This window comes from Malus sylvestris, chromosome 17 (genome assembly GCF_916048215.2).
Source record: "Malus sylvestris chromosome 17, drMalSylv7.2, whole genome shotgun sequence".
NCBI classification, from domain to species: domain Eukaryota; kingdom Viridiplantae; phylum Streptophyta; class Magnoliopsida; order Rosales; family Rosaceae; genus Malus; species Malus sylvestris.
This window is the reverse complement of record NC_062276.1, coordinates 1559647-1572466: the sequence shown is the minus strand read 5'-3', so window position 1 is coordinate 1572466 and position 12820 is coordinate 1559647. Positions and strand designations below refer to the sequence as shown.

At 42.7% G+C, this 12820-nt stretch overlaps 3 protein-coding genes and 1 long non-coding RNA gene across 12 annotated transcripts in view; 2 read left to right on the top strand and 2 right to left on the bottom strand.

The window, feature by feature from the left end:
- The window catches only part of LOC126611242 (putative pentatricopeptide repeat-containing protein At3g01580), a 94980-nt gene that overhangs the window by 8570 nt on the left and 73590 nt on the right, over window positions 1-12820 (bottom strand). The window lies entirely within an intron of this gene.
- LOC126611238 (disease resistance protein RPV1-like) overlaps window positions 1-12820 on the top strand; it is an 80146-nt gene that overhangs the window by 4303 nt on the left and 63023 nt on the right. The window lies entirely within an intron of this gene.
- On the bottom strand, window positions 3663-5506 carry LOC126611250 (uncharacterized). Of its 4 annotated transcripts, XR_007618754.1 has the most exons (4): window positions 4605-5495; window positions 4424-4521; window positions 4243-4340; window positions 3663-4067 (listed from the first exon to the last, which is right to left on the bottom strand). It is a non-coding gene; the product is annotated as an uncharacterized LOC126611250 (long non-coding RNA). The 4 variants fall into 4 exon arrangements; XR_007618752.1 differs by having other exon boundaries at window positions 4424-5497; XR_007618753.1 differs by having other exon boundaries at window positions 4243-4521; window positions 4605-5497.
- On the top strand, window positions 10927-12579 carry LOC126611245 (probable disease resistance protein RPP1). The gene is made up of 2 exons (XM_050279452.1): window positions 10927-11635; window positions 11708-12579. The coding sequence occupies exons 1-2, from the start codon at window positions 11042-11044 to the stop codon at window positions 12350-12352; spliced, it is 1239 nt and encodes a 412-aa protein (XP_050135409.1). The 5' UTR covers window positions 10927-11041; the 3' UTR covers window positions 12353-12579.

Genomic DNA, 12820 nt, shown 5'->3' with positions numbered 1-12820 from the left:
AAGATAGCTTCCCTCTTCCTCTTATTGACAGACTTATAGACTCTACGGCCGGGTGTGAACTCCTGAGCTTCATGGATGCTTACTCAGGATACAACCAAATCCTCATGAACCCTTCGGATCAAGAACACACAGCCTTCACTACCGACAGAGGACTATACTGCTATAAAGTCATGCCTTTCGGCCTAAAGAATGCAGGAGCGACTTATCAGAGACTAGTCAACTCAATGTTCGCCGAGCAGATTGGGAAGAGCATGGAAGTTTACGTTGATGATATGTTAGTCAAGAGCAAACATGCTGACCAACACATCACCAACCTATCTGAAACTTTCACTATTTTGAAGAGGTATCGAATGAGGTTAAACCCCAACAAATGTGCCTTCGGCGTAGGCTCTGGCAAATTCTTAGGTTTCATGATTAGCCAACGAGGCATTGAAGCTAATCCCGAGAAGATCAAAGCAATCCTCGACATGAAGGAACCGGTAACTTCAAAGGACATCCAGAGCCTTACTGGCAAGGTGGCAGCCTTAACCAGGTTCATTTCTAAGGCCACAGACAAATGTGCTCCCTTTTTTAAAGCACTTAAGGGAAGTAGGAAGTACATTACATGGACTGATGAATGTGCCGAGGCATTCAAAAACCTCAAGGAGTACATGAGTAAAGCCCCTCTACTCTCCAAGCCCGAGGTAGGAGACATTCTCATTATCTACCTATCGGTATCAGCTTCAGCCGTAAGTTCCGTTCTCATTCGAAAGGATGGGAATATTGAGCGACCTGTCTACTACGCTAGCAAAGCCTTACAAGATGCGGAGACACGGTACTCTAACATTGAGAAATTGGCTCTGGCATTGGTCATGTCTGCTCGAAAACTCCGCCCTTACTTCCAAGCGCACTCCATCATCGTGCTTACCAATTATCCTCTTCGACAGATACTCCAAAGTCCTGACACTTCAGGGCGAATGATCAAATGGGCAATAGCGTTGGGTGAGTTTGACATCTCCTACCAACCAAAGCCAGCTGAGAAGGGCCAAGCAGTGGCAGACTTCATTGCCGACTTCACATATCCGGTTGACATTGCTTCTACACCTGAAGCAGTGGCTTCATTACCCCCGGAAGCTCAGAAGATAGAACCAACAACCCCAGCATGGAGTCTGTATGTTGATGGCTCATCCAACCAACAGGGCTGTGGAGCGGGACTAGTCTTGACTACACCCGACAAAGTAGCAATGGAGTATGCTCTTCGTTTCAAATTCAAGGCATCAAATAATGAGGCCGAGTATGAAGCCCTTCTAGCAGGATTACGTTTGGCCAAACACCTCGGGGTTAAACAAATTGATATTTTCAGTGACTCCCAATTGGTGGTCAACCAGGTTACCAACAACTTTGATGCTAAGGACAGCTCCATGGCAGCATATCTTGCGCAAACACAACTTTTGCTCAAGCACTTCCACTACCAGATCACCCAAGTTCCTCGAGCGGCAAACAGTCATGCAGACGCCCTGGCTCGCCTCGCCTCGGCTGTGGAAGACAAGATTGGAAGAAAAATTCATGTCGAACTGTTGGCAACACCAAGCACCATGGCCGCAGAAGTATGCAACTTACAACAGGGGGATAGTTGGATCACCCCGATCTATAATTTCCTTGCTCATGGCACCCTCCCAAATGATAAAGTCCAGGCTAAGCAAATTCGATACAAGTCTACCCGCTACCTGATCATCAATGATCAACTCTATAAGCGAGGTTTTAGCCTGCCATACTTAAGGTGTCTTACGCCTGCCGAGGCGGAAATCGTCCTTCGGGAAATACATGAGGGAGTCTGTGGAGATCATGCTGGATCTCGGTCCCTAGCACACAAGACTTTTCGCCAAGGATATTACTGGCCAACACTCCACCAGGATGCCATCAAAGTATCCCGCTCATGTGACAAATGTCAACGATATGCGGCTATTCCTCATTCCCCTCCAGAGCCTCTTACTCCTATGATCAGCCCTTGGCCCTTCGCCCAGTGGGGACTTGATTTGATCGGCCCAATGCCGGCAGGGAAGGGCAAAGTCTGTTACGCAGTCGTTGCAGTGGACTACTTCACAAAGTGGGCCGAAGTAGAACCCTTGGCAACCATTACTGAGGCAAAGATAGAAGACTTCGTGTGGAAGAACATCCTTTGTAGATTCGGCATTCCCAATGCGATAGTCACTGACAATGGGCGACAGTTCGACAACAAGAAGTTCAGGTTGTTCTGCTCTAAGTTCAACATCAACTTATGCTTTGCCTCTCCAGCTCATCCCCAGTCTAATGGACAAGTTGAGGCCATCAACAAAATAATCAAGCGCACTTTGAAAACCAGCTTGGACAAAGCTAAAGGCTGTTGGCCAGAATTTGTACCCCAAGTTCTTTGGTCATATCGCACTTCATATCGGACTTCAACAGGAGAAACTCCATTCTCACTTGCCTTTGGCACAGAGGCGGTTGTCCCTGTTGAGCTCGAGCAAGCAACATTCCGAGTCCAGAACTACATTCAAAGTGAAAATGACAAACAACTCACCCTCAACTTGGATTTAGTCGAGGAACACAGAAACCAAGCTCACTTGAGGAATGTCGCCTACAAGCAGCGCATCTCCAACTATTATGACTCTAGGGTCAAGCCTCGTTCTTTCAAAATAGGAGACTGGGTCTTAAAGAAAAGATTACTCTGCGACAGAGTCCCGAGTGAAGGCACACTTAGTCCAAACTGGGATGGACCGTATGAAGTCATTGGCATCAGTCGCCCTGGCTCTTACACACTTAGAAGCTCCGATGGCAAGACCCTTGGCCATCCATGGAACGCTAATCACTTGAAGTACTACTACAAATAGACTCACGATGTACAAGTGTTGAGCTATAGCCGTTTGGCATCCTATGTAATGAAGGCCATTTGGCAATGAATTCAATAAAGAGGTAATTTAGCCAACTCAGCCCTCACTCTTTTACATTCATAGCAAGCGATGCCGGAACCCTTCTCAATCAGAAAGCAATCCGTCTTCCACAGTCACTACAAAACAAGCAAATGAAGACCGTGTCAAGCGCCAAAAAAAAAAAAAAAAAAAAAAAAAAAAAAACAGCTTCATCCAAAAAGCTTCACCCGAAAAGCTTCACCTACAAAGCTTCACCTAAAAAATCTTCACCTAGAAAGCTCCCTCTACATACTTTCACCATCAAAGCTTCACCCACAAAGCTTCACCCACAAAGCTTCACCTAAAAAGCTTCACCCAAAAAGCTTCACCATCAAAGCTTCACCTAAAAAGCTTCACCCAAAAAGCTTCACTTAAAAAGCTTCACCCAAAAAGCTTCACCATCAAAGCTTCACCTAAAAAGCTTCACCCAAAAAGCTTCACCCGAAAAGCTTCACCTAAAAAGCTTCACCCAAAAAGCTTCACCCGAAAAGCTTCACCTAAAAAGCTTCACCCACAAAGCTTCACCTAAAAAGCTTCACCCAACAAGCTTCACCCGAAAAGCTTCACCTCCAAAGCTTCACCCACAAAGCTTCAACACCAAAGCTTCACCTACAAAGCTTCAACACAAAACCTTGCTCCAAATAAACAAATTTTGTTCACAAAACCCAAGATGCCCTTGAACTTGTACAAAAACACTTGGGTAAACATAAACATTTTTTGTTTTACACCCACAAGGGCCCAAAATTTTCCTTCTTATTTATTCACTTATATATGTTCTCAAACATATTATAATAGATCCAACAACAAGCCAAAGTCCCAAATTTCATAATGGACAAAAGTACAAGCAATTCATCAATAATGAAGGTGCTACAAAAATTGGAATCTGCCCCAAAATAGAAATCCAACCCAAGAGACTTTTTCTCTCTCTCCCTCTTCCGCCTCCTTTCATCTATCAAATTTCTGCAACCTCTGCTCTTCTCCAATGGAGCTGAATTTTGGACACCCTATAGTTCTTGAGCATATGAACAACTTTCAAGAAGGAACCATTTCTGTTTGAGCGACGGAAATTAAAGTGTTGAAGCTCCAAACATGATAGTCGGCTTCTTGCAGATTTCGAAGCTGTTGTGATGTTTCGAAGATCTGGAAATATTTAACCGTTAGTTCATCCTGAATTTTTGATATGTTATGAAAGAGTCGATGAGGAACAACTTCAATGAAGAAAGCATACCGATCTGAACAAGAGAAAATGGAGTTTCAAAGCTCACAACAAATCTGACGGGTTGACAGACAAATAATAACCAGTCATTCATCATACCTGAATTTCTTGAGTTATACAGCTCCGAGGGATCTAAAATTTGGATATGTTGTAGTTCACAAGCTGAGGAACAACTTCAATGAAGAAAGCATACCGATCTGAACAAGAGAAAATGGAGTTTCGAAGCTCACAACAAATCTGACGGGTTGACAGAAAAATAATAACCAGTCATTCATCATACCTGAGTTTCTTGAGTTATACAGCTCCGAGGGATCTCAAATTTGGATATGTTGTAGTTCACAAGCTGAGGAACAACTTCAATGAAGAAAGCATACCGATCTGAACAAGAGAAAATGGAGTTTCGAAGCTCACAACAAATCTGACGGGTTGACAGAAAAATAATAACCAGTCATTCATCATACCTGAGTTTCTTGAGTTATACAGCTCCGAGGGATCTCAAATTTGGATATGTTGTAGTTCACAAGCTGAGGAACAACTTCAATGAAGAAAGCATGCTGATATGAGCAAGAGAAAATAGAGTTTCAAAGCTCACAACAAATCTGACGGGTTGACAGACAAATGATAAACAGTCACTCATCATACCTGGATTTCTGGAGTTGTACTGCTCCGATGGCTCTCCAATTTGGATATGTTGTAGTTAAGGAATTAACGAACAACTTTCATGAAGACAACTTTGTGATTCGACCTACAGATGATGGTGTTATGTTGAAAAACAATTCCGGTTGTTAGGGGAAATGAAAAACAATTCCACCAAAGAAACATCATTATGATGTTTCATCATTATGGTGTTTTCATCATTATGATGCTTTCATCATTGTGATGCTTCCATCATTGTGATGCTTCCATTATGATGTTAATGCACCAACGGTTACACCTTCTGCAATTCCACTTATTCGGGCCTAGCAACCTTCATAAACAAAATCTATGAAGAAAAAGTCCGGGGCTACCACTTAGAAAACAAAAGAATGAAGTTTTGGTACTTACGACATGGACTATTAGCAAGACACCTCATTCGTCAACTCCCTCGACTAGAGACTTGGGGGACTCCCACCATATGCTACTACGCCTTGGTACTCAAAAGTTCGTGACTACTCAGTGACTTGGATTTTTCAAGTCTCCAACCGAGAAGTTTTCCTCACTCGGGAAATTAAGGGAACACTACCTCAAACTACATGCTTCACTCACAAAGCTTCAACAATACAGGTTTCAACAAAAGCAAAAATTCAAAGAACTTTATGAAGAAGGCTTTGGTGTATTTAACACAATATGTTGAAATGAAGCAAAACTTATTTATTAATATTTTCGATAAGCCACAAATATGTACATATACATGAGTCAAAATAAACAAACAAAAGGGAGCATTCACAAAGGTTGCTTAGGGGAAGTCTCAGCAGTCGGTAGAGCCCCAGAAAGAGAAAGCACCGGAGGGTGGTTATCCGGAGCCTCAGTACTTGACAAAACCCCAGAAGGAGGAGGCATTGGAGGTTCATCATTTGAAGCTTCATTACCAGGTACAACCCCAGAGGACGAAGGCAATAAATGCCTTTGGAACAAACCCACAAACCGCTGATGATCAAGTAAAACCTTACCATCAGATTCCTTCATCTGGTCAAGCTTCCTCTTCATGTTTGTAGCATAGTCATGGGCGAGCCGGTGCAACTGCTTATTCTCATGCTTGAGCCCTCTAATCTCCTGTTTGAGACTCATCACTTCAGCAGCCAATGATTCAACTTGGCGGGTTCTAGCAAATAGGCGTTGGGCCATATTAGACACAGAACCTGCACACTGAACACTAAGAGCCAGAGAGTCCTTAACAGCCAACTCATCAGACCGTTTGGAAAGTAGTCTATTATCTTTGGGAGTGAGAAGGTTCCTGGCCACCACTGCAGCGGTCATATCATTCTTCATCACAGAATCCCCAACGGTAAGAGGACCAGTAGGGGATATGAAGGATGGGCGCCATATGTTGTCTGGAGAAGGCGTGGCTGTCTCTTCTCCAAGGTTCAAGTCAAAACGACGGTCGGAGGGTCCAGACATTTTCAAATGTGTTGAAGAAGGAAGAGGTCAGACAAATCAAGATCTTAGAAGTGCAAGAAATGAGCTTCTACTGGTAGAGATTCAAGTGTGCTGTGGAACTTAATGCCAGCCTCTATAAAAATCTGCACTCGACGGAGCTTCAGAAATCGAAGAGGCGTTTGCTTTCTCAAAAGCTGGGCTGCTCAGAGACCACGAGGGCCGATCTCAGAAATCGAAGAGGCGTTTGCTTTCTCAAAAGCTGGGCTGCTCAGAGACCACGAGGGCCGATCTCAGAAATCGAAGAGGCGTTTGCTTTCTCAAAAGCTGGGCTGCTCAGAGACCACGAGGGCCGATCTCAGAAATCGAAGAAGCACCTGCTTTTTCAGCCTCGTCAGCACCTGTCACATGCACACTCAGCTTTGCGGAAATTACGGGCAATCTGTCGAAGATTTCTGGTGAAGTAGAAAGCACGTGAATCTTACTGTTCAATCACCGCTCTCCATATGCACCATCAACTCCTCGGGTACCACATATAACTTTGTCAAAGATCTCTGACAAAGTTTAGGCACGAGAATTTCGAAGTTCCAGCTACCCTACTATTACCCATAAGGGTAAAGGAACAGCACCACTGCTTGACAACTGGAAAGTCCCTATGTGTGTCGACCTCCGGGTTTTGCGGCAAGACAGGTTGGCAAGAACGTCCAACCTTTACTCACATTCGAGAAAAGACTCCCAACATAATTACTTTCTAAAAAACCGGAGTAGCACCGCTTTCCGAATCTCGAGAGTCAGATCCTCGACGGGATTGCTTGTTCGAAAACCGAAGAGGCACAACTCTCAGAACTTCGAGAGCCAGATTTCCTTAGATAAAGCTTGTCTGTAATCTTCACACGTAACATCAGCTTTCCAGATACCACATACCACTTTTTCAAAGTGCTCTGACAAAATTAAAACACGTGAAGCTGGCAGCTCCCACTACATTGCTGTGACCAAGAAGGGTAAAGGAATAGCATTACTACTTGTTATTGGGAAATCCCTATATACATTGACCTCCCTCCTCAACGGACAGGCAAACCTGCAAAAATGCTCAACCCTTTCTCGCATTCGAAAAGGCACCCTCAACATAACCTCTCGAAATACTCAGCTTTATTTCCCCCCGATAATACCTCAGCAAATAAGCCACACCAAGAACAAGAGTATCTCATATCATCAGGGGTCGAAAGCAAGAGTATCCCATATCATGCTTTCTCCCTATCTTTGTCTTTGTCCTTGTCCACACCTGCAGGACAAGGAGAAAGAGAGCAGTCAGTCGGAACCTGAAATCAAACCTCCAATTTGGAACTGACTGCCTGGAGCCTTTGCCTGGTTGCTTACTTAGCATTGCTCTCGAGTACTCATCCTCAACTGCTGTCAAGGTCACGAATTCCACCGGCAAATACCTCATGACAGTTGATCAGATATTGGCTCTTTACACTGAAGCTGCCAAGCGTGGATGAGTCACTATGAAGGAATGTTCTGAAGGACCATTTAAATGCAAAGGTTGCACACCACTTCTGCCATGCAAAAGATTGAAGCAGAAGGTTCAACGGTGAGCTGAAACAGATCACTACAGCACGACACCTTTCCATACCACATTCATTATTCCGTCAACAGCAAAAGTATCCCATATCATCAAGGTCGAACGTACTCTAGATTTGATGGACTTGTTTTGACCCTCAAATTTTTGAGTCGGCCTTATACTCTGAAGGGCACCAGAAAACCCTCCAGCACAGTTCAAGAATAAGCCTGTGGAAAGTTACTTCTTCAAAAGCAAAAGTATCTCATATCATCTCTTATCCATTTGCTTCTCCTTATCCTGGCAGTTGAATGAGAGACAAGGAGAATGAGAACAATCAACCGGAAGCCGAAGTCAAACCTCTGATCCTGGGTTGCTTACTTGGAAGTTTGACTGCTTACCTTGTCTGTCACCTCTTTCGGCAGATCTCCTAGCTCGGCGACTTGGGGGACTCCTACTATAGGGTTTGTATCACACTTGACTAAGCCCGAAACTACAACTAAGCTTCAAGTGAAATTGATACATTACCTTGTGCGTCAACATCAGCTAAATACACCATTCCCGGATGGAGGAAAAGTACTTCCAGAGAAGGGCAGATGAAGATCAGACCACACTTCGGTACTTAGAAGTTTCGTGATTACTCAAGGGATTGGATCTTGCAAGTCCCCAACCGAGGAGTTTCCCTCACTCGGGAACTTAGGGGAGCACTGTTTGTACCATACTTGACCAATCCCGAAACTACCGAGCACCGGCCAACGCTATACTGTCAAGGACCCAGAAGAGTTCCCCTCCGACCAGGAGGCCAATCACTACTCGACACGTGTCAAGATTAGAAGCCAATCAGAGCGCAGCACGTGTCAACATCAAGAACCAATCATAACATGACACATGTCAATGTGACAAAGCTACAAGTTTTTCTATAAATAGGGGTCATTCCCCCACAATATGGCCTAATGCCATTTTGTGTTAAATCATTCACAAGAACTCACTAAATTGAGAGCTTGATCCTTTGTACTTGTGTAAGCCCTTCACTACTAATAAGAACTCCTCTACTCCGTGGACGTAGCCAATCTGGGTGAACCACGTACATCCTGTGTTTGCTTCTCTGTCTCTATTCATTTACGTACTTATCCTCACTAGTGACCGAAGCAACCAAGCGAAGGTCACAAAACCTGACACTTTCTGTTGTACCAAAGTCTTCGCTGATTTTGTGCATCAACATAGTCTATCCAATATTCTACGACGTTGACCCTTCTGAAGTGAGGAAACAGAGTGGTAGTTTTGGGGAAGCATTTCAGAAGCATGAAAGGGATGAAGACCCAAATGAGGTCGAGCAGTGGAGAAAGGTTCTTAAGGCTTCTGCAGATTTGGTTGGCCAGGATCTTAAAACCACTGCAGACAGGTATCATTTCAACTTTCCTTTTTTACAAAATTTAATCGCTTGCAACATCTTATACAATTAGCTTTTGGGATACTCACTAATCAGCCATGTCGTGATGCATAAGGCATTTAGTTCATATGAATCATGCTGTTGCATGATTAATCATCTGTTTGCATAATTTGGATTTCCAATTGGCAGGCGTGAAGGAGTATTTATCCATAAAGTTGTTGGTGACATCATCGGACTTCTAAAAACCAGCGACTCAAAAGAAGCCAAGCACTCAGTTGGAATAGCTTTTCGCGTGGAAGAATTCAGTACTAAATACTTAGATGTTGAAGGTTCACATGATGTTCAAATAATTGGAATTTGGGGTATGGGCGGCATAGGTAAAACAACGCTTGCGAGAACCTTTTATAGCACATACCATCATAGTTTCCGTGGTCAATGTTACCTTGAAGAGGTGAGGAGTAAAAAGAAAAGTATGGTTAGTCTGCAAGAACAACTTCTTCGAGATGTTTTGAAACGGCCTGATATTAAAATAAGTAGTGTTGCCGAAGGGACCAAGGAGATAGAGAAAAGACTTGGAAGCATGAAGGTACTCATCGTAGTTGATGACATAGATGATGCGGACCAATTAGATGAATTGGCGATAGAACATGACTCGTTTGGTCCAGGAAGTAGGATTATTTTGATAACAAGAGATGAACAAGTGCTGAATATACAGAAGGTGGATAAAAAATACAAGGCACAAACGATGACGGATGAAGAAGCTCTTGAGCTCCTTAGTTGGCATGCGTTTGGAAATCATTGTCCTGATGAAGAATATATTGAACTCGCAACAGATGTTGTTGATTATTGTGGAGGATTGCCGCTAGCTCTTAAAGTCGTAGGCCGTTTGTTGGCTACGAAAAAGAGTAAAAGCATATGGAAAAGTACATTGGATAAATTGAGAAATCTTCCACATGGAAAAATTCATGAAACACTTAGATTAAGCTATGATGGGCTAAATGATGATCATGTGAAAGGTGTGTTCCTTGACATATCTCATTTCTTTATTAACCGGGTTGGAACTGAAGTCGTGGCAATATTGGATGGTTGCAGTCGCTTTTGTGTAGAATCAGAAATCCGAACTCTTGAAGATCGATGTCTTCTAGATTATGATTTTGCATTAATTTGGATGCATGATTTGATTCGAGACATGGGAAGAGAAATTGTGCGGGCAGAATGTGCTATGGAACCTGGAAAACGTAGTCGATTGTGGCATCATGAAGACGTAACAAGCGTGTTAAGAAACGAATCTGTAAGTGCTTTCCCAAATCCCAATAAAAAAATTGTTATGTTGAATGTATATAAATAAACAGAAGCATATGCATATCCCACATCTAATGCATTGTATGCGCTGCATTTGTAGTTCTTTCATAGATAGTCATGGCTCTGCTTGAATTAGATTTGTTCTTGTCTTCCCCCAACAGGGAACGGAAGCAATTAGAGGGCTAACTTTATTGTTGCCAGAAAATTCTGATGAGCATCCCTTCCGCACAAAAGCATTTAAGAAGATGCGGCATCTGAAATTTCTCCAACTCAAAAATGTAAAGCTTACTGGAAGCTACCGTCATCTTTCCAAGGAGTTAAGATCTTTGTGTTGGGAGGGATTTCCTCTAGAGGTCATACCCAAAGATTTTGATTTACGAAACTTAGTTCTTATTGACTTGAGCAACAGCAAGCTTGTCCGAGTTTGGGAGGATTCCGATCTGGTACAATACATATAATTGTCGTAACCTCAACCAAATTATTAATCCTTTCCTCGTCCGTGTTTTGTAAATACCAACATCAGTCGACAGTCATTCTCTCTCTCTCTCTCTCTCTCTCTCTCTCTAATATGGATTATGATTTTGTTCAATCTTTTTGCCAAACAGTTGCCGAAGAAGTTGAAGTTTCTTTATCTCGATCATTCCCGTAACCTGACTCAATTACCAGACTTTTCAAAACTCCCACATCTCGAGGATTTGAGCCTCAACGGCTGTAAGAGTGTATCTGGGGGTTACCGTTTATTTGCACAACTGAAGATGCTTCAGTATTTAGATCTTGAAGACTGCAATATAACGGATGATGCCATTCTTGAAAGCCTTCGGAGTCTATCTTCTTTAAGGATTTTAATACTAGATGGAAATGGTTTTAATAGGCTACCCACCCTCAGTGGCCTTTCCCAGCTTAAATCTTTGTATCTAAATCATTGCACAAACCTTCAGGCAATCCCAGATTTGCCGACAAGTTTGCATAGCCTGGAAGCGAATTACTGCACTGAACTGGAAATAATGCCCAGCCTTCCAGAGATGTCGGAAATGCTTGAATTGCAACTGAAAGACTGCCGCAAACTCAAAGATATTCCAAACCTGGATAACTTCTTGTGCAAAATGCATACCCTTCATATGGAAGGGTGCGCCAGTCTCACTGCTACTTTTAAGGAGAACATCCTACTGGTATGGAACTTTCGCTCTCCCTCTCTGATTTTCGTATTGTTGCTTATACTAACTTTGCACCTCGTGTTGTAGAAATGGAAGGGGTATACAATTGGTGGACTTTCTCTCTCTGTAAATGATATTCCTCGCTGGTTACCCTATGTCGCACGAGAGGATGAAACTGTCAAAATTGTAGTGCCGCCTACTTTTGATTACATAGGAAGGTTGGTTGTGTGCATCATTTATTCTTCGGACAACTCAGACTGTACTGGGTCCCTATGCATTCATGTTGTTAATCGTACCCAACGAACTCGTTTTCACATTTGGCCAATGGAGACCACCATAACTGCTTCCCATGAATGTTATCTTTGGCTGGGAAGTCTTACAAACAAGAAGCTCAATCTGAAAGGTGGCGACAAGGTTCGTGTGCATGCAGACTTTATTGAAACAGAGGATGATCATCAAATTAAGGTGAAGAAAACAGGAGTGGATATCGTAGAATGGGATTTTGTATTTACAAATCGGACAAAAGTGGACTATAAGCGTGTGCCATATGAGTCTGATGAAGATACTGATGAGGAAGAGGACTATCAGACTGCACCATATGAGTCTGATGAGGAAGAGGACTATCAGACTGCACCATGTGAGTCTGATGAGGAGGCCTCTGACGACGATAAAGAGTTAAGCAATTACTCATCTGATGAGGTCCAACCTTGCAAAAGATTTGAGGTTATCTGATCTCAATATCGAAAGCTTTGACGATGAAGAAGAAACAATTGGGAAATGAAAGAAAGCATTCCAAAGTGTCTTTTTTAGAAAGCACTTGAATTTTTAATAAGAGTTTCAATGTGGGTATAATAAAAGCACTTTTAGCTGAAGCAGTTTTAGCGAAGCAATGCCAAACGAGTTCTTAATTAAACATATAAGTAGCTTATTTTCTATTCAAATAAATTAATGATTTTTTATTTGATTCATTAATGACATTAGAGAAATTTACATGCAAGTGTGTGTCGTGTTTATCCCTCTCGGTCTCCCCCCACCCCATTTCGAAGAAACTAATTTCCCCTTTCACCTTTCGTCCACTCCCCCTTGTTGCCATCATTTTCTCTCCTATAATGAGAATACTCATTATGTTGCCCTCATTTTATTTGATTCATTTTGTTGTGTTTTTCTTTTCTTCCCCATAACTCACCAAACTTAATACTC

Excerpts from the sequence above, each read along its gene's own strand:
- LOC126611245 (XM_050279452.1), top strand. The coding sequence starts at position 11,042 with ATGATTTTGTTCAATCTTTTTGCCAAACAGTTGCCGAAGAAGTTGAAG. Across the intron at positions 11,636-11,707 it reads TTAAGGAGAACATCCTACTG|AAATGGAAGGGGTATACAAT; the intron begins GTATGGAACTTT and ends CTCGTGTTGTAG.